This window comes from Equus quagga, chromosome 15, assembly GCF_021613505.1.
Source record: "Equus quagga isolate Etosha38 chromosome 15, UCLA_HA_Equagga_1.0, whole genome shotgun sequence".
In the NCBI taxonomy this organism is placed as follows: Eukaryota; Metazoa; Chordata; class Mammalia; order Perissodactyla; family Equidae; genus Equus; species Equus quagga.
The window spans coordinates 11193451-11213504 of record NC_060281.1 but is presented as its reverse complement, the minus strand read 5'-3'; the positions used below and the strand labels follow the sequence as shown (position 1 = coordinate 11213504).

General features: G+C 36.3%; 1 protein-coding gene across 1 annotated transcript in view; it reads right to left on the bottom strand.

Moving 5' to 3' along the window:
- Nucleotides 1-20054, bottom strand: part of BMP5 (bone morphogenetic protein 5) — a 117444-nt gene that overhangs the window by 31754 nt on the left and 65636 nt on the right. Inside the window, exon 3 of the mRNA XM_046638705.1 lies at nt 6410-6558. Coding sequence (XP_046494661.1) covers nt 6410-6558 — 149 coding nt within the window. The remainder of the gene's footprint in view (nt 1-6409; nt 6559-20054) is intronic.

The following is a 20054-nucleotide window of genomic DNA, read 5'->3' as shown; positions in this document are numbered from 1 at the left end:
TGAAATTGTTGGTGCTTTTAGAAAAGCTCCCATATGTATAATTTCTAAAAATCGAACAGACAAAACTCTTGTGTACCAACAAGGAGAAAACAAGCTATAACTTTACCCCTTTACAACGTCTGGGAAATACAGCCGCTGACCACCATGGGTTATAATCTGCAAAGGGGGCAACAGTTGCAATGGTTTGTTTCCTTGACTTTCAAGGAGCTCATCTCTGATGTTCCTCCAATAAATTCATAAGGTCTCTTCAATTTTCTGATTATTTTATAGGAAATGTCATTTATATAGTGGAGATTTTATGTAATTTGCTATAAATATCAACACAACATATATTAGGAACTATTGGGCCCCACTCTTTAGCAAAGACTATCAATATTTCTTTAGGCTTGTGTTCTATGAATATTAAAATACTGCCTGTAATTCTGCAATCTTTGTAAGAAGTCATCTTGATTCATCAGGCTTGCTAATAGGTCTACTAAGTCAAATACTAGTAATTTATACTGAGGCTTCTCTAGGTTGGAACATTTTTCTGATGGCAATGGAGGCCAGCCTTTCATCAATTATCAATTATGGGGTTATAACCCCATTGAGTGACAAGAAACTTGTTTCCCTTATGTTCATTGATGGAATAAGTTACCCTCAAAATAACTGTTGTTTTTTCTAGGAATAAAATGGATGGGATTCAAGCAAACTACCATATTAAGTACTAATAATTTGATATTCTTTGGTACTTATAAATATCTAACCAATATAAGCAACCAATTGATCACGACACATATCTCTGAGTGTTCGTTTCTATTGGCTTCATACCCTAGATCAGAATAAACTTAAAAGCTTCCTATAAATAATCATTGCATCAACCAAAGCTATTAGACATGAGTCTAATAACACAACCATCTGTACACTGTGCCACCAACTGAAAGTTTACGAACATATATCCATAATCTTACCTTTCTCCGATGGACTATCCTTTGTGAATTTATCTAAAACTCCCTTAAATCGTCTGTACAATCTCCATGATAAAAGATTTGACCCTAAATTAAACGGTGCCACCTGGAGTAAGTGAAAAGCCCCTGTGCATTCTGTAGCCTACTTCTGCATAAAGACCTTTATTTTATTCCTGTCCTACCACGTGCCAGGTGCCATCATCTAATACGACCTCACACTGTCCTTCTAAGGTAATTACTATTACACTCACTATATTGATGCTATGGCTAAAATATAACATATTATGTCAGAGCCAAGATCTGAATCTAGTTTTCCTAATGATTTCTTCTTAGGTTTTATATATCCAGAACGGGCTATCTGTTCTATTTATTTATCCTCCTTACTTAAGTATCAAAACTAAACTATAAGTTATCTATAGCAATAACTATGAATTTATTTATCTTATATTTAGTCATCAGTTATAATGGAATTTAATTTGATAGTTTAATACCTATGAATCTGTTTTTCTTGATTTGTCTACAAAATTTAGTGAAACTTTGAAATCTCTGACTTTAAGGCTGAATTTTTACCTTGACGCTTGGAAATTATGCCACAACTTTGTTCGAAGAAAAATGGATTTTACAGTCATTAAAAAAAGAACCTTATAATGTTTCTTGGATGTTAAACAATACTCTGACAAAACAACATTTTGACGACTTGAATACAAATGAATCAGAAACATACGGATTGAATTTTCCTTGACGTATAAGTGGGTTTGAATAGAAAGGGAAAAAGTCATTGGCAAAATTTCTTCTGAGTATTGCCAAACCTAAAAGGTCTGAAACCATAGGGTTTTTAAAAAGACATTCTAATGAACTCAAAAATACTATCTTTGTTTTTCCGTCTCTAAATTATTCTGTAAAACCAAGTTTGAAAAAAAAATTAATTTACTTGGAAGTTTTAAACTATATAAAGCATCAAACAATGGGAAAATTATAGTCTTTGGGGAGAAAACCCCAAGTCTTAAAAGCTATATTAAATTGCTCCCTGTGTAATAACCTCTGTGTGCAGATATGTATAAAGGATAATAATTACCATAGATTTATTAGCAATTTTAATAAAGAGCATAAGTCAGATAATTAATGTGTCTTTATAATTTAGGGAATGGAAAATCTCATAATAAATTATGAGAGACCTAAGCCCACTAATTTACTATTAAAAAAAGAGTATTTTATCATAAAGGTTTATTAAGCACCATGAGAGAGCGCTTGAGAATTCTGAAACTGATTTCGCACAATTGGATAGAACCACTTGTCTGGAATTTCTAGATCTGGCCATTAAAGAAGCAGTAATGTTTCCTTTTTGTTTGATTGCTCGTATGTTCAGTTTGTTTTGCTGAAACAAACAGAGAGAGCTCAGAGAATTATCTATTCTGCATGAAAAAAAGTCAATAAGATATCTTTAAACTCTCCTGCCAAGTCCTTGACAGTTCATTTGTCAAATTTCTAAAAAGCGTATTTCACAAACTGGCATATTTTCCACAAGTCTTCTGAGGAATCATAATGCTACTTTTGATTTCAACAGTCTTTTGATTTCCAAAATATATTTAGGTCTCTCTGCTATTTTTTCTTTGCAGGGGTAGGATAAACAAAATTTAATAATATACATCACTGACTTTCTCCTCACCTTATGATTGAAACTATTTTAACTACTGTACTGTGGTTTGCGGTACAAAATTGTGCTCCTGTGTTACACCAAACCGGTTTGGTTAATAATCACCAAAATTTTACAGGTTGAAATGTCTTCTTAGGAGTCACACATTCAGTGGCAGGTGGTCTGTAAGAGCCTCTTAAACCACAAACTCATTCAATGATCATTCAAGACATCTTTAACACCTACAACCCACATTGTACCAAGTACTGAGGGTACAACTGTGAATGAGAAACATGCATCCAACGACCTCATGAAACATATTCATTCAAACATGTAATCACGATGGTATTGCTATGATTAATTAAAGCAGCAAGTCTACTTCTTTTATGATGTGTGATCAAGCTACAAGAATATATATTATACATAAGTGAGATTTCAGGTCCCTGTCATGATTTGTTTCCAAATCACTTTGCTAAGAGCATCTGCAATCATATTTAATACATCAAAGTTGTTCTGGTCAACTCTGGACTATCGACTCTCTCTAGACTATACCATGCCATTTTGCCATTCTATGCATTTACTCTCATCATTTCCTCATCCAGGAATGAATTCTCTGCTCTTGTTCTCATCACTACTCCGTATACCCCCACAACTCCCTCCCTCCTCATCTCCGTTCCTTGAAATCCTACCATCTGACCTAGCTTAAAAGCCCCCTGGACCATGGTCCTTTTGGCTCTATTCCATTTAGACTTAACTATCTCTCTTCTGGTTTCCTAGAGTGTCTTGACTGTATCACCGTTTTTAGCATTTAGGGCACTTTACGCTTTGTAAAACCAGCTACATAAGTCTGTCTTCCATGTTATTTTTCTCCTTTAACATGTCATCTTGCATATATAGGCACTCAATCATTCTGTGTTGCACAAATGAATAAATGAATAACCAACAAATGGATACGAAAGCAGACTTTCATGAGTATCATCCTTTCATGACTTCCCATTACTTTTCCATTATTTCAAATAAAAGATGGTCTGTCTGCTTTGTTTGAAGCAATACCGCAATATCACATTGCAAACGTCAGCAATAGCAAGGAATGAAGGAGTAATAAGCTGAAGTGTGACTATTCACACTATAGAGAAACGTCTCATGTAAATTTTCCATGAGGTTGCAGTTAATAAAACTAAGGTACCGGAAGGGTCACTTGCTTTCCCGAGGTCATGTATATGCTCTACCTCTGGTTAAAAGCTGTTTTAAGCATTGCTTAAATGCAAAATCCAGCTTCCCTAGCATATTTAATCCTTTTAATATTTTCATGTTAGACAATATTAAAGAGACAAACAAAAGCAACAAAAGGCTGTGTATCTCAAACTTAGCTTTTAAAGGATTTGGAAACCTTTGAGAAAAGCAAAATATTAGTTTAATTTAGGCTCAAAAAAAACCCCCATAAATAATACAACAGTGATTTAAAGTAAAATTACGCCTAAAATATAAGGGAAATAAATCAAGGAGAAAGGGGAAATGCAAAGTATAAAGTAGTTCTTGGGGAGAAAAAGATAAAGATAGAAGCAAGAGAGCAAGACAGAAGCTAAATTATATAGACAGCAAAGCAAAGTGAACCAATACAAGAGAAGGAGCGAAAACCAGAGAGAAACTGCAGAATTTTCAAGTGGGGGCAGGCGGGAGGGAATTACAAGGAAACAGGCTGATCATATTTCACAGATCTCTTGAGTTGTTTAGTTAGACATTTCAAGCATATCCCCAAGGAGAAGACTGGGAGAAGCACATACCACTAATTTAATTTTTCTTGTTTGGGCCACATACCAGGGAAGAAACGACCGGTTCACCCCCACAGTGCTGATTTCCCAGTCACATTTCTGACCATAAATGTACAGTAGTCTAACATTGTAAGAATTCTTGGAAGACTATTTAAATATGTGCTTTTCTCAGCCTACATTTACAATGCTTGAAAATCCTTAATGAAAATCTCAAAGCCATAATTAGAAAATAATCTATAATTCAAAATATTTGAACTGTTTATAAAAAATTTTAAAATTCAGCATTATAACTAAAATCTATGGAAAAGTCTGGATTGGGGGGGGGAATGAAACTTATCTGTAATCTCTTCACTAAGAACCTTCTTTTTCTAGCTCAAGATCTGAAGCACATGAAACTTTCAGTGGACTAACTAGGGAATATATTTAATCTGAGTCTGTCAACCTCATTCCATATACACACTTGGAGTAACAGCATTGGTTATGGTATTATTCTTAGGCTATGAATGTGATTGTAGGCAAAACAATGCCACTGTCAGGTCCTATTGCTTCTAGTAATGAACCCCTTGAAGGAGGCCCAAGACAGACTCAGCTTGTACTTAACTCCCTAGTTTATTAAGTAAGGCTTTAGTGTAATACACCTAGGAGGAATGAGTGAGCAGACTTTAGGGCTAATGTTTCTGTTGCCTGATCCTGCAAGAAACCAAAGGCAATAAAACTTAAATAAGGCGCGTTCTCTAATCAATCATCCTTTTAAAAACTACCCTCCCTGAGCCCGTCTCTAAAATTTGCAGGGTGTGAGGCAGAAGCGTAATGCAGGCCCATTTGGTACGCTTTTAAATACTTAAAAGTACTAAATATTTAAAAAGCTAACAAATGATTAGATAAATTGTATTCTATCCTCCTGTCATGACAATAATAATTTTAAAGGACCTGGAAGTCCAGATTTAACTTTAAAACTTTTGGACTCGTCGAGTGATCACAGGACAACAGGGCTCTCTGAGCCAATTGGCCTTGGCTTCCTCAGCCTCCTGATCCAATGTGCCAAGACCACTTTCACTGCAGTCTTTGCAAATTCTGTTCCACTTGTCTGAAATGCCTGCCTCCCCAATTTCTTCTCCTAATCACATCTCTCTGGATCTCTAAGATTGTAGCTCGAATTTACTCAATGCTGTATACTTATAAGCCCGTCGGACTCTTCTCAATGTGTAGTGACACGCATTCCATTGCATTATTATGTGATTGCTACCTTGGCCTCACTCCACTGCAAGCCTCATGAAGCCATCTCTGCATTTGCTCATCATTTTATCTCTAGCATCTAGCCAAATGCACAGCACGTAGTTGCTCAATGAATATATGTGAGGGTAAGAAAAGCTTCTGGAGCATCTTAAAAATGAAGATTTCCTACAGACCCCTCCCACAGTTGGTCCTGGAGCTGCTGTCTTTGACCAAATATTACAATATGTTAAGACCTAACTTGACATTACTTTCTGCAGTTTTTTGTGACTCTTGTTCCATTCCCATCTTCCCTTCCCCCATGTATTATTGGAAGCTCCTTTGTCTGTTTCTCTGTCACTTTTTCTATATATATTTCTTCGTTATTTTTTAGTCAGGTTTTGAGATATAATTTGCATATAGTAATATTCCTTCTTTTTAAAGATACGATTCTACAAGGTTTTACAAATTGTATGGTTGTGTAACCACCACTGCAATCAAGACAAAGATCCCTAGCCCTTCTTATGTAGCTTTCTTTTGGAGTGTTGTATTACTGTAGTGTTACTTGTTTGCATACAGGTCTTCAATACCAGTCTAAACACGCCTTGAGAGCAGGAACACCTTCTTTACCCCTCCACCCCCACCACAGACCCTGATAATAAATGTGTGTTGAGTAAACCTGTTCATAAATCAATTAACTAATTAATATTTTGCCCGATCCTCTGGAATTTGCTAGCTTGCATGTTGTAAGTGTAAAGCATATATTGGCTAAATCGCACAAAAGACTGTATCTCTCAATGTGTCAAAAGCAGCACCACAAAAAAGATATGAAATTTTGTGCTTACCATCTCCTGTTTCTGCACAGAGCTGTAAGCCCAAATTGTTCTGTGGATTAATCACCCAGTGATTGCTGGTCACAGTGATATCAAAGACGAGCCAACCCACATCTAAAGCTTCGGCCTTTCTTGTGTCTAAAAGGAACAGATCTGCATCCCTAAGGAGGAAAAGAACAAAAAAAGTTAAAGGTTTAAAGAAAGATCATCATTTCCTATACGTAAGTGAAAACACTTTTTAAAATAACAGGAATTAATTAAAGAACAAGGGGAACCAGTGACTCAAGTGATGAGTAATAAGATGCAGAACCTTTTATTATGAGGCTCCAACCCAAACCTGGTGCGGATTAGTAATATCTGAAAGCAATTTCCATTTTCCTGCTCTTCATTGGCCTTTGCAAACCGACATAAAGGTCTTGATTTGGTCTCTGACAATCAGCGCTCCCCTAAACCACTATCTGTAAGAAGCCCTCACTGGCAAGTTCACTGAAAAGATCAAATGAATAGAGATGGAAGTGAAAGTTGCTGCTCCAGTTTGAATGAATATGGATTCTCCAAGGCAGAGAGCACAGGCAGGATGCGATGCAAGCATCTCTTTTAGAAAGAGTGTTCCATTTTTAGTTTTTATTTCATTTTCTGTTTTTATTATACAATTACTTTATGGATACCAAAGGCCAAGGGAGGGTCACAGAGTACACCACTGGATTAAAAGATAAATCCCACAGACCCAGAGATAGATCTACCATGATTTGCTGTAACATCTTCTGCAGAATAAGTGCCCTGGGGACAGTAATGGCTATGAATATGAACTCAGCTGTTTCAGGATAATCTCCACAGTGTTACTGTTATTAACATTTATCAATCTTAATTTTAGCATTAAATTTACAAATGTATGACTATTTGTTGAATTATAATAAATTATTTTATTATTCCCTTACTGTAGGCAGCCTCTGAGCTAAATATTACATATTTCTAACATTTAATCCTTACAACAGCTCTTTTATATTGATGAAATTGAGGCTGAGATAGGTTAATGGTAAGACACTGGAACTCCTTCAAAACAGAATAGAAATACACTACTATGCGCTTTTATCACCTTTTATACTGTGCTGTATCAGTTTAAGAGCATATTATTTACATGAGGAAAATCAAAGCTATGTCATAATAAGCTATGTTAAATACTGTTCTAATGCATTTGCCATCTATCTGCACCATAGAGGTCACTTCAAAGGTCGCTTACAAGATGTACAAAGCAAATTTCGAATAAAACCAAATTATGCACATATATTATTCCTTTAGAAAAAATACTCCATTATAATTGAAAACGGGACTATTTTTAACAGAAGTGAAGTAAAGAATCGCAGTCAATATTTTAGAAGCTACATCTTCATTTCTTTATTTCAACTTCACTTACGCCATTCTTCCATTAACCTAAAGAAATTAAAATAAACATATTATGATCAATTAAATCATCCAGCTACCCTACTCCAAACTATGAAACTTTCATTCCCCTTCACAATATTAAACATAGTGTTTCCCAATTGTTTCACTAGATATGAAGAGTTGCAGATACATTTTCCACATCCCATATAGGTCTCAGTTTGAGATACTGCAGAAATATGACAAGTATATACTGCAACACAATGAAAAGACTCAATTAGTTCCCATCTGAATTTTAAAGACCTGTTATAGTCACAGTGTGATGGAATGTCAATCAAGTTCTCCCTCTTCCTCCTAAATTGGAAAACCCACCAAATAAACAGAATTTAAGAAAATACAAATTACCCTTAAAATTTTGAGATATTTGGTAAATATCTTTGAAATGGTAATCTTGGAATTAACTTAATCACATTATTAGCTTCTTATACAGAAGAAGGAGTCATCCTGTAATTTGGGAAACACGCAAGTGCTACCCTGCTTTCAAGGCTGCTTTTATTTGAAGTCTGGTAAAAATGTTCTAACACACTCTGCAAACCTTATAATGCCATCCCTTGGCATGATATAAATAAACACTTCAAAAACAAAAATGAACAAAGAGGGAAATTTGAAGAGTAATTCCAACTAGTTAGCAAGTATCTTTAGGTATTTATTTAGATGATAGTTCCTATTATTTTTAAATTCTGCTATTTTTCCAGAAAAAAAAATCCCCAAATTATCCACATTCATGTCTCAAAACTTTTAAGTACGTCTGTAAGGAAAATGGTTCCACTTTAAGGGATATATTTAGAAAAAACACCAGCCAAAGGATTCCAGCAAGCCCTAAATATTTGAACTTCAGTCATGCAAATCACAATTCAGTGGAAGGTAAATCTAGGGAAATAGTGTGGTTTGAGAGATCCATATACTTCCAGTTCACCTCTGAAAAGTTATGAAGGTTCAGTTGCTTTCCTAAGCTCCACGGTTTCCTGTTCTTGAGTCAAGCTGTTTTATTTTTGGCTGATAACTTCTCTTCTTTAATTTCTCCTCTCTTCTATTGTACAAGAACCTCTTCTGCATTACCTCCAGACAATAGAATATGCTTTGAGAGAATCAAGTCTATCACTAATAAACACGAAGGTAACCATTCTGTGATTTTCACTCATGTAGCGCCTTTCTTAAAAATAAATTCCCACCCATTCTGTAGAGAGTTAGATGTGACTTTTTTGAAGTATAAAGTTACTCCACTAAAAATTGGCACTTATATCACTGGAAAGAGTAGAAATACTAAGTATTTCGCATGAACAGTATAAATAAACTTGTTAAAATTGCCCCATCTTACCATTTTTACCTGATTTTTTTAATAGAAATTCTTGCAATATCTAGTTTAAAAAATTTTAAATATAAATGCATTTAAAAAGAATGCAGTAGAGAGAAAATATATATGTAGAAAAAGACACATTTATAGCAGAAATAAATCCATAATATAGTTCGTGTATATTTTGTACAATTATAAGAACGAAACTAAGATTAAAATCTAAATTCTAGCAAAGGAAATAAAGTCCATTTACATGGGTGTATACAAGCAAATATTTCAGAATGGCATAGTGTTAGTTTCCTAGGGTTGCCATAACAAAGTACCACAGACTGAGTGGCTTAAACAAAAATGTATTGTCTCACAGTTTTGGAGTCTGGGAGTCCAAAATCAAGGTGTTGCCAGGATTGGTTCCTTCGAGGGCTGTGAGGGAAAGACCTGTTCTGAGCCTCTCTCCTTGGCTTGTAGGTGGCTTCTCCTTGTGTCTGAACATCATCTTCCCTCTTTATATGTCTCTGTGTCCAAATTTCCCCTTTTTGTAAGGACACCAGTCATATTGGATTAAGGCTCACTCTAATGACCTCATTTTATTTTAATTATCCCTTTAAAGACCCTCTCTCCAAATAAGGTCACATTTTGAGGTATTGGAGGCTAAGACTTCAACATATGAATTGTGAGAGAGTAGGGAACACAATTCAACCCATAATGCTATTTAAAAATATTTTTTAAAAAGGCAGGAAAAATCCTGGATGTGAATGGTCTGTGTTTATTGACATTACAGCAATTATCAACACCGAAATGCTTTCAAAAACAAATACATGAGAGTAAATTTATATTGATGAAAATAATTCATAATTACTAACATTTCCATTTTTCTTTTTCAGGTAGAATTTGAACATTTGTCTTGGCTATGAGACAGATTAGAATAATAATTTCTTATATAGCTAAATTAAGTCATCATGAAGTTGTTAAATACAGAGTCATATTTAACAGATAAAGCATTTGCAACACACAGGTGGACTTACTGGATACGAAATACATAGAAAAATATAGCTACCCAAAGGGGAAAAATAACGTGCATATGTGTAGATACATCTATACAGCACAAATACATTTATGCAGATCTTACTTTAATCCTGAGCAGAAGTTTAACCATGTCTAGTGGTGGGATATTGCTGCACATGTAGATACTGATTTGCAAGAGTGCTCTTTATTTTTACTGAGAGAGCAAAGAGTTTTGCAAACGTGCCTTGGGAGTCTCAAAACACCAGAAGGGTAGGTACTTCACTAAGCACTGAGCAGCAGGAGCCAAAATTCAGCAAAATTTGCGTTATCATCGTTCTTACAACTCACCGGAAAATACAGATTGGTGGAATGGGAAAATTGAGGCTCTACATCTAAGAATACGACAATGGAAGAGATAAAACTTAATATTTATTATCTTTATATAAATATCAGTGTACTGTAATGAAATCAATAAGGATTTGGGGATCAGACAGAGCTTGAACAATTAAGGAATTCCCCAGCTTCAGTGTCCCCACGTATAAAAATTATAGCAATTATCAACACTGTAGTGTTTTCAAAAGCAAATATGTGAAAGTAAATTTATAGTGATGAAAATAATTCATAATTATTAAAATTTCTATTTTTATTTTTAGAAATAAAAGAAAGCCTTTTATTTTATTTTAGAAATAAAAGAAAACCCTGCCTTGAAAGATTTTGCGAAGACCAAATGTAATATAATCTAAATATCTATCTGGCTGAGAGGCAAACTATGGTTGAATTTCTAGATGGTCTGTCATAATATAGATAGCTCTAAATTGCTTAACTGTGAGGTTTGGGAATGTATTATTTGGGGAGGCACATTATCTTCAAATGACCTCAATCAATGTTATTTTTGGATGCTTACAGATGTTAGCTTATAGAATTGCTTATAAGGAAAAAAAAAGAAAGGAGGAAGAAGGATGGGAAAAGGAGCAGGATAGGGGGAGCAAGGAGGAGAGGATAAGGAGAAGAAGAGAAAAAGAAGACACAGGGAAATTGAGTAATTATTCCTGGGAATGTTGTCTTGGAAATCCAACTATTGGCTGTATTGTGAATTACTTTTTAAAACATCACTTATACAAGCATAGAATCAGAGGTTGCATTATGGCTATAACATTTATCCACCTAGAAAACCCTAAAAAACAAACAAACAACAATAACAAAAAACATGTAGGTACTGGTACTTTTGATAATATAGTATCTCCAATGTCAGCATCATATACAGATTCAAAAAATGCTATTTTTCAAACAACATAGATGGACCTGAAAATTATATACTTTGTGATACTCTGATATATGATTCAAAATATGGCTACAGAGATAGACATGATATGACATGTTTCACATGTCAAACATGCATGTGAAAAGTTTGATGAAAGTTTTCCCATACATATTTTGAGAGTGAAACAAGGAATACGACTATATTAATATTTTACATAACATATGATTAAAATATGCATAGACAATTATATTTATAACTATTTTCTTACTATTTAACTACATTCATTATATATCTTTGTCTATAAATAGACCCTTTGTAAATATTCAATCTCCTCCTTTAATTACTTTGATCTTTTACATGCGTAAAGTGGATATCATTTTTATATGATCATATCATGATTACATGTTCTAATAATCAGGCATATATAGTATGCAAACACACCTGGTAGCACACTGTGCATGTAGTTTGGGATGTTTGAAATGTCAACTTTCTCTACTGTCTATACAGCTGGATAAACACAGTATTCTCATTATAAGACTAAAATAAAAATTATGACCAAGAACGTCTGATGTGAAATCAGCTAGTCTCGGAGTCTACCTCTGAAAGTGATCAAAATAAATCACAGAATACTAGAATTAGGCAGGATAAAATTACTTAGCCAAACTATTATTTTGTTCATGAGAAAATTTATAGAAATTGAATTCTTTCCCATGGTCACTTAGCCAATTGGAGGACTAGAACCCAGGTTTCCATATTCCATTTTCAGAACACTTTTATATCATGGCAGCTCCCTTTAATCCCAAGCCGTACTTTAATTCTTCTCCTTATACTGAAAGATCATTGGTTTTTGGATTGGAATACTGAAAGGTTGAGCTGAGCCACCAGCCTAAAACAAGATGAGCAGAAATGGAGCCAAGGAACGACATGAGACATTTCATAAATACATCCATCCATACATTCATTTATTCACTCTTTCAATTTGACATTTATTGACTCCCTGTAATGATTTTACACTATGTTAATTAAATGAAGCTGGAACTACCCTGTAAATTTCTGGAATAGGTTGGCTACAATAGAAATTGAGGTAATTTGGAAAGTGGAAGTGAAGCAATGGCCATATTTATGCCTGGAAGTTGTCTGTATGATCAAGTGTTGTTGCAGCTTAGATACGCTGTCAAGATCTGTTGGTTCACCTTATTGGTGTGGGGCAGCAGCTAGGCCGACAGCTCCTTCGGATCCTACTGAATCTCTTTATTCAGTTATTCTGAATCCAGGGCCAGGCACGTAGCACATCTATGAGGAAGGATTTGGTAGCTGGGAAATCACCTGTATCATTGAAGTTGGAGGCTGGGAGATAGGTTCAAGTTTGTCCTCATGGGTTCTAGATCATCCTCACAGATTCTACTTTGTCCTTGTTTCCCCCAACTCACATCCATCTTTCCTTCCTGTCTGCCCTGAGAACCTTAGGCCCAGCATCAGATGCAGAGTAACAGCCTTACATAGACTGTTTAACTACCTTCCACAATTGCATAAGGTCAAATCCCTTCAACAAATCCTTACAGCATCATTCCTCAGAGGTACTGGACAGCTACCTCGTGTTTGGTTCATTACGTTGGACCACTTACATCACGGAAGGGCTCTACTTCTTTCTCACCAAAATAGGCACTCTGGATATGAATTTTCCTTCTCTGTCCAGGAGGTTTCTGACAAAATCACTATCCGTGAACTTACATAATGCCTTATTCACTGTCACGGAATTCCACACAGTATTGCCTCTGATCAAGAAACTCATTTAAAATCAAATGAACTGCAGAATGGGCCCATGCTCATGGAATTCACTGATCTTACCATGTTTCTCATTATCTTGCAGTAACTAACCTGATAGGACAGTGGAATGACCTTTTGAAGACTCAGTTATGCCACCAGTTGGGTGTCAATATCTTGTGCAGATGGACTAATATCTTCAGGAAGTTTTATATGACCTAAATAAGGAACCAATTTAGAGTATTTATCTCATAGCCATATCTCTCATGAGTCTGGAAATCAAGGGGTGGAAACAGGAGTGGCTCCCATCACTCACTTTACCTGATCCAAGTAGCAAAATTTTTGTTGCTGGGCCCCAAGATGTTGGGCTCTGTTTGTCCATAGCTCTTAGTCTCCAATAGTGGAATGCTGTCACTAGTGGCCATAGCAATGCTTCCTTGAAATTAGAAGTTGAGACATCCACATGGTGACTTTGGGCTCCTCGTGCTAGTGAATCAACAAGCTAATCAACAGGCTACTGTAATACATGGGATGATTGACCCTAAATATCAAGAAGAAAGTAGGTTGGTACTACCACAAAATGGGAAAGGAGGAGTATGTCTCAAATACAAGAGATCACTGGAACACCTCTTAGTACTCTAATGTCATATGATAAAAATCAGTGGAAAACTACACCTCAATGCAGGCATTATTGCTAATGATCCAGACGCTTCAAGAATAAATGTTTGGCTTACTTCAGTAGGTAAGGAACAATTACCAGCCATGGTGCTTACGGAAAACAAAGAGGATGAGTTGCATAGTGGAAGAAGGAAGTTATAAATACTGGCTAAAATCATGTGCCAAGTTGCAGAAGGAGGTTTGTAATAGCTATGAGTACTACTCCCTTATTTTCATATTAATGTATTTTTATACACATTAACCAATTGTCTTTTTTTTCTTCCCTTCCCCATCTGCCTACCATCTAGGATAAGTAGTTTTGATACTAGCTAACCTCATATTTCAGTAGTGAAGTGACAGGATACCATAGGGGGAACGTGACTCAATCAGAAAAGGAATGAACAAGATCCAAAGATGGATAAAAAGGCAGCAGAATTATTTTACTATTGTATATTTTGGAAAGTATGAGTGGTTATAAAAGATATGCGTCAGTGCCAAGTTGACAGGGGTGGACTGTTGTGGCTTTATACTTTGTCAAATTAGCTAAACTGGAACCCAAAATCCCAGAATTCTCTTCCCTGTTGGGTTCTGTGTTAAGGTTAGCCATACGAGAAATGCGTGCAGGAATGGGAGTAAAGCAGCAGCCAAGTTTACGCTTAGAAGGTTGGTAAAGTGCCAGGCTTCCCTGCTGCTCACATACATTGTCGCTGATCTGTTGGCTCACCTTGTTGTGGGGAACAGCTGGGCCTGCAGCTCTTCCAGCTTCCACTGGATCTCAATTCCATCAGCTTCTCCAAATCCCGGCCCACAATTCCTCCTGGCAGGTCACCTCCTTCAGCTTCTCCAGATCCTGAGCAAGGGGTATGTGGAGCTCATGTGAAGTGCGCCAGCTTCCCCTGCAGGTCACCCATGTCACTGAAGTTGGAGTTTAACAGGTGGAATGGGTTTCAATTTGTCCTTGGGGTTCCAGTTTTTCCTCCCAGGTTGTAATTCTTCTTTTTCTCTCCTACTCCACATCAGTTTTCCTTCTCAGTTTCCTGTGCTACAAACTTAAGACCTGTCCCTAGATGCAGAAGCAACAGCCTTATATGAACTATTTAACCAGGTCTCACAATTGCAAAAAGTCAACCATTGGAATAAATCCCTTATCCCTTATCTCTCATGATGGTTCCATTTCTCTTACCTGACACTAACTGACATACATCCTGGTAGGTGTTGAATTGTGTCCTCCAAAAAGATATGTTGAAGTCTTAATCCCTGGCACCTGTGACTGTGACCTTATTTGGAAATAGGGTCTTTGCGGTTGTAATCAAGTTAAGATGCAGTCGTTAGGATGGGCCCTAATCCAGTATGACTGCTCTCCTTATAAAAAGAGGAGAAGAGACACAGAGACGGAGACACACAGTGGGAAGGCAGCCCTATGACGACTAAGGCAGAGATGGGATTTATGTTGACACAAACCAAGGAACATCTGCGCCTACTAGGAGCTGGAAGAGGCAAGAGAGGATCCTCCCCTGGAGGTTTTGGAGGGAGTATCACTGGCCCTTTGCACACGTTGATTTTGGACTTCTGGCCTCCAGCACTGTGAGAGAATCAAGTTCGGCACTGTGAGAGAATCAAGTTCAGCACTGTGAGAGAATTTAATAGTTTTGTATTAAACCATCCAAGTTTTAGGTAATTTGTTACAGCAGCCCTAGGAAACCAATACACTCCCCTAGTTAGTTACTTTCACATATTAAATCGGAGGTGATCAGTGATATCAAATACTGAAAAGAACAGGAAGAATGAAAAAGTGTCTGTAAGATTTGGTAGCGAAAGTCTGTTGGTGGATGATCAGTAGAGCAGAGTTATGGGAATCAAATTGCAGTGGGTTGAGGGGTAAATAAAATATAAGAAAGTGAAGGGTTTTAAAGCAAAGTTTTATATCAGTGAGCTTGGCTAAGATATGGGGAAGAGAAATAGTGTAGAATTTTGGGCAGAAGGAGCAAACAATCAAGTAAAGGAATTTTTAGTTAATGTAAGGAACATGAGGATATTCATAGGACACATTTAAATTCATATGTAGAAGACAGAATCTCTCACATTATTTCAACACAAGAAGAAATGTCAATAGACAACACTGAAAATCTCCCAGAATAAGCATATGCTTGGTTACCTCTCTATAACACTATCCTTGGCGTTCACATGTAAAACTTCCTTATGAGTAAAATCACTTGTTAGCAAGGGAAATTGAGTAAACTAACAAGCATTGGATAAGTCCTGGGAAGGGACCCCCATTCATCTTTGGCTGAAATCTGTTTTATCAAAGGTACTATATCATAGGCTTGTGGCAAATACATTCTGTTGCTTGTTTCTAAATATGATTAATAAACCTTTCTTATTGGTATCTTACTCCTTGAGCAGAGGGTGTAGGACTCGTGGGTCCCCTGAACAGCTTCATTGTAAGTCTCCCTTTATAAAGCAAAGATTCATAGCTATAGGTGGAGTTGGTATCTGCTTAATTTCAACAATGACTTGCTATACTTAGGCTTTTGCTTAGTATTAGAAAAAATAATTATGCCTTTTAAGTCCTCTTTCTGAGTTGCTGTTTCTTCTTCTTTAAATGAAGATTAGAATAAAATCTACCTTACTAATCTGTTGCAGGGACAAAAGGATACACAAATAAAAACGCTATGCAAATTACTATAATTGCTATTTTCCTACCGAAATACATTTATGGCATGTGAGTGTGTATGTAATTTACATGTATTATGTTTGATGGCATAATTAGGTCAGAAGTGATTTATGCAATTCTTACTATAAAAGTTCCTTAATAACCTGTACTTACAAATTTTGGATACAGCAATCCATTTATTTTCTTTGACTTTGGTAACATTTATTGATACATATAATCCATAATGAACTTTTGTCCGTAAATTTAATTAGAGGAAAAAAATTAAGTTGCAAATTTATCAAAAGGAAGTAAAATTATTTATATAATCAACAATAAGAGATAATGAAAGAGAAATATTCTTCATATTGTTGTTTCCATTATACATATGCAAGCTTACGTGTGTATGTGTGTATACACATGTATTTTGTAGATGTTAAGAGAGAGAGAAGAATAGTTACGAAGAGTATAACAGTTCTACTATCTAACTAACAAGCACTACACCTGGACAAGAAAAGCTTCAGGAAATTGGAAGATATCCAGATAAATTCTAAAATGGAAACATTGCAATACTACTCTATTTCCATGAGGCATGAACGTTACAATCCACAGTGACATCTCCACTTTGCCCAAAATTTCTACTATAACTATTTCACCTCCTTCCATCTCCTTTTGTCTTTGAGTAGCTCATCAAGGCTAGGAAAAATGTAATGATGGCCACCCAAGAAGAAAGCATACATCATTCTCTGGGTGTTTGACATATATATCACCACACCATTTCAGGAACCCGATGTACGGAACACATTAACAAAGGGCTACAAATTAATAAATGGTATTCTCTGAATTTAGGATGTCAAAGTTTTTCTCATGAGCACCTTCAGCTTAAAAGTGTTTGAATTTGACTTTGTTAGCTCACTGATATTTTCAAATGGTGGTTATTGATTCTCCCAGAATAAATATGAAATAACAAAATTCCATGAATCTCACAGAGCATTGGTTTTCAGAATATCTAAGTCAATGCCGTATTTATATTTAAAAAGTACAGATGCCAATCGGTAGAATAGCAATATTAGATGATATTGAATGACAAGCATGGTAAAGCATGGAAAATCAAGTTGAATTACCACTATGGAAATGCAGTCACTTGTCTCTCTGCAGAATATCTTTTAATTGCCCAGATATTGTTAATGTTTAGCTGGCTTCCTGGCATTACATCATCCCATGTTTTTGCCCTGCAGAGACATCTAAACATGCGCCACTGGATGTATATATACATACACAGGAGGTCTCTTCATTCACAAGAAACAAAGAAGTGGGGCTATTAAATAGATACTCCAACCACTCTTAGTGTCCCGTAATGAACGGGCAATGTACCCAGTGCAAGTTCCTAAGAGCTCTTCCACGCTACGACTCTTACGACCCAAAATATGAAATAGAGAAAAATAGTCTTTATGGTGCAAATTATTCCCATTTTTAGGCTTATAACTTAAATCTTCAAATAGAGCAGGCTTTCTCATCCTCAGCGTGATGGACAGTTTGGATCAGATCAGCATTTATTGGGTGGAGGAGCTGTCCTCTCCATTGTAGAACATTTAATAGCCTCGCTACCACATTACTACTCCAGCATTTCTACTCTCTAGATGCCAGTAGCACCCCATCCTCCTACCCTTACCAATCGTGACAACCAAAATGTCTCCAGACGTTGCTAAACATCTCCTAGGGGCCCAATCGCCCCAGCTGAGCACCACTGAAATCGAACATGATCCCCGCACACCGAAGAAATGCAAGCTGTGCTTGTGTACTGTCCTGCAGAGTAAGAGAAACGTCGTCAACACTCCCGCTGTCCTGCTCTGCTACACAGCTCTCAGGAGCCCATGAGATCTGCCGGAGTGGCCATTGTCAATGTACATTCTGAAGTATGTCCACAGGAGAATCACAAATCTTAGAGAAGCAGGAGGGGGGAGATGAGGTAAATATGAAGCTGACTGTGAACTGGAATGATGACAGCTTAACTAAATATATCCAAGTCATGAAGGTGGCTAATGACATCGAGCAGGCTAGCTTAAAATGTTTTTACAACAGAGTACAGAAATTTATATTCATGGCGGAACATTAGGAAAAGGTTGAATTATACATAGCACATTTTCTTTGGGGAATATATAAATATATATATTTGTGAAAAAATTAATTCAAGCAAAGCTCTTAGCACAGTGCCAGACACATGGTGAGTGCCAGTGAAATGGATAAGTGCTGGCGGCTATTCTTGTGGTAAGACCGGCATTGATAATTTTATACATATTATTTAATTCTTTATACATTTAAACATTTTAATTCTTAGGAATATTTCCTCTACAATACATCTCTCTCTCTTTCTGTCTCTGTCTCTCCCTAGCTAGAGAAAGTTCTCACTCATCTTGAAAGGTCCAACTCAAGGGTAAACTCCTCTCAGTGGCTTCCACTAAGGTCCCTCACACTCCCACACGAAGAATTAATTTTCCCTTCATTTGTATTTCCACAACACTTGGTGCATACTTACATCATAGTGCTTAACACATTGTATTATAGTTATTAAAGTCCGTGTGCGGCAGGCCCACCGCAGCCCCTGGCCCTCAGGCTATAGGCTTTGGAGATCTTATTTACTTGGCCCGATGTCCCCTGTGCTTGCCCCATGGTAGGTGCTCAGCAAAAGCACGCCGAACTCAGCTGAATTATCTGGAAAATTCAATCATGTGGAAACCGTATTTCCCAATAATGCCAGATATATGAGGTGTGACTGAAGAGTAGTGCCTTTTATATAGAATTTGGGGCTGTCAGCCTTATATGAAAAGATTAAATAAGTGAAATGATGCAAAGTGTGTTAACTTTTTACCAAGAAAAATAAAGATTTGGATAAATATCAGAACAGTCTTTTAAATTGCACACATTTAAATATGAGTAGGGATAAATGGAGGAGGTGGGAAATGGTAGGAATAAAATATCTAATTTTAAGAGTTTTAAGTCTTGCTAAGATAAGTACGTGTGAAAGAGATGACATAATGGGTCTTTTTTTTTTTTAATTTGAGTACATAACGCTGTCAAAGAATTCATATAATAGGTGGTTAATAGATCAGACAATGTCTCAAATATAAAACTTATCTACAAAGCATCAGTCCAAATTACTGTAAGAATCTCCACCAAAACTCCTAGATAGGTATGTATGTAAAAATTATATATGTACATACACATATGTGTATGTATGCATTGTCAAATGCACCATGAAAGAGTATGGTCTGCATTGACTTTTCAATTGTTTCTCAGTTTAATTCAAAATTCTGAGCAGATGAAATCCCTAAGTTTGAAGAAAGAAGTTTTAAGAGGCGACTTCAGCATTGAAAATAGCCAGGGGTACGAACTAGTTTCTTTTCCTACCTCTATTTTAGTTCTTTTCTTTTTTTTGTGTGTGGAAGATTAGCCCTGAGCTAACATTTGCCACCAATCCTCCTCTTTTTGCTCAGGAATTCTGGCCCTGAGCTAACATCCGTGCCCATCTTCCTCTACTTTATATGTGGGACACCTAGCACAGTATGGCTTGACAAGTGGTGTGTAGGTC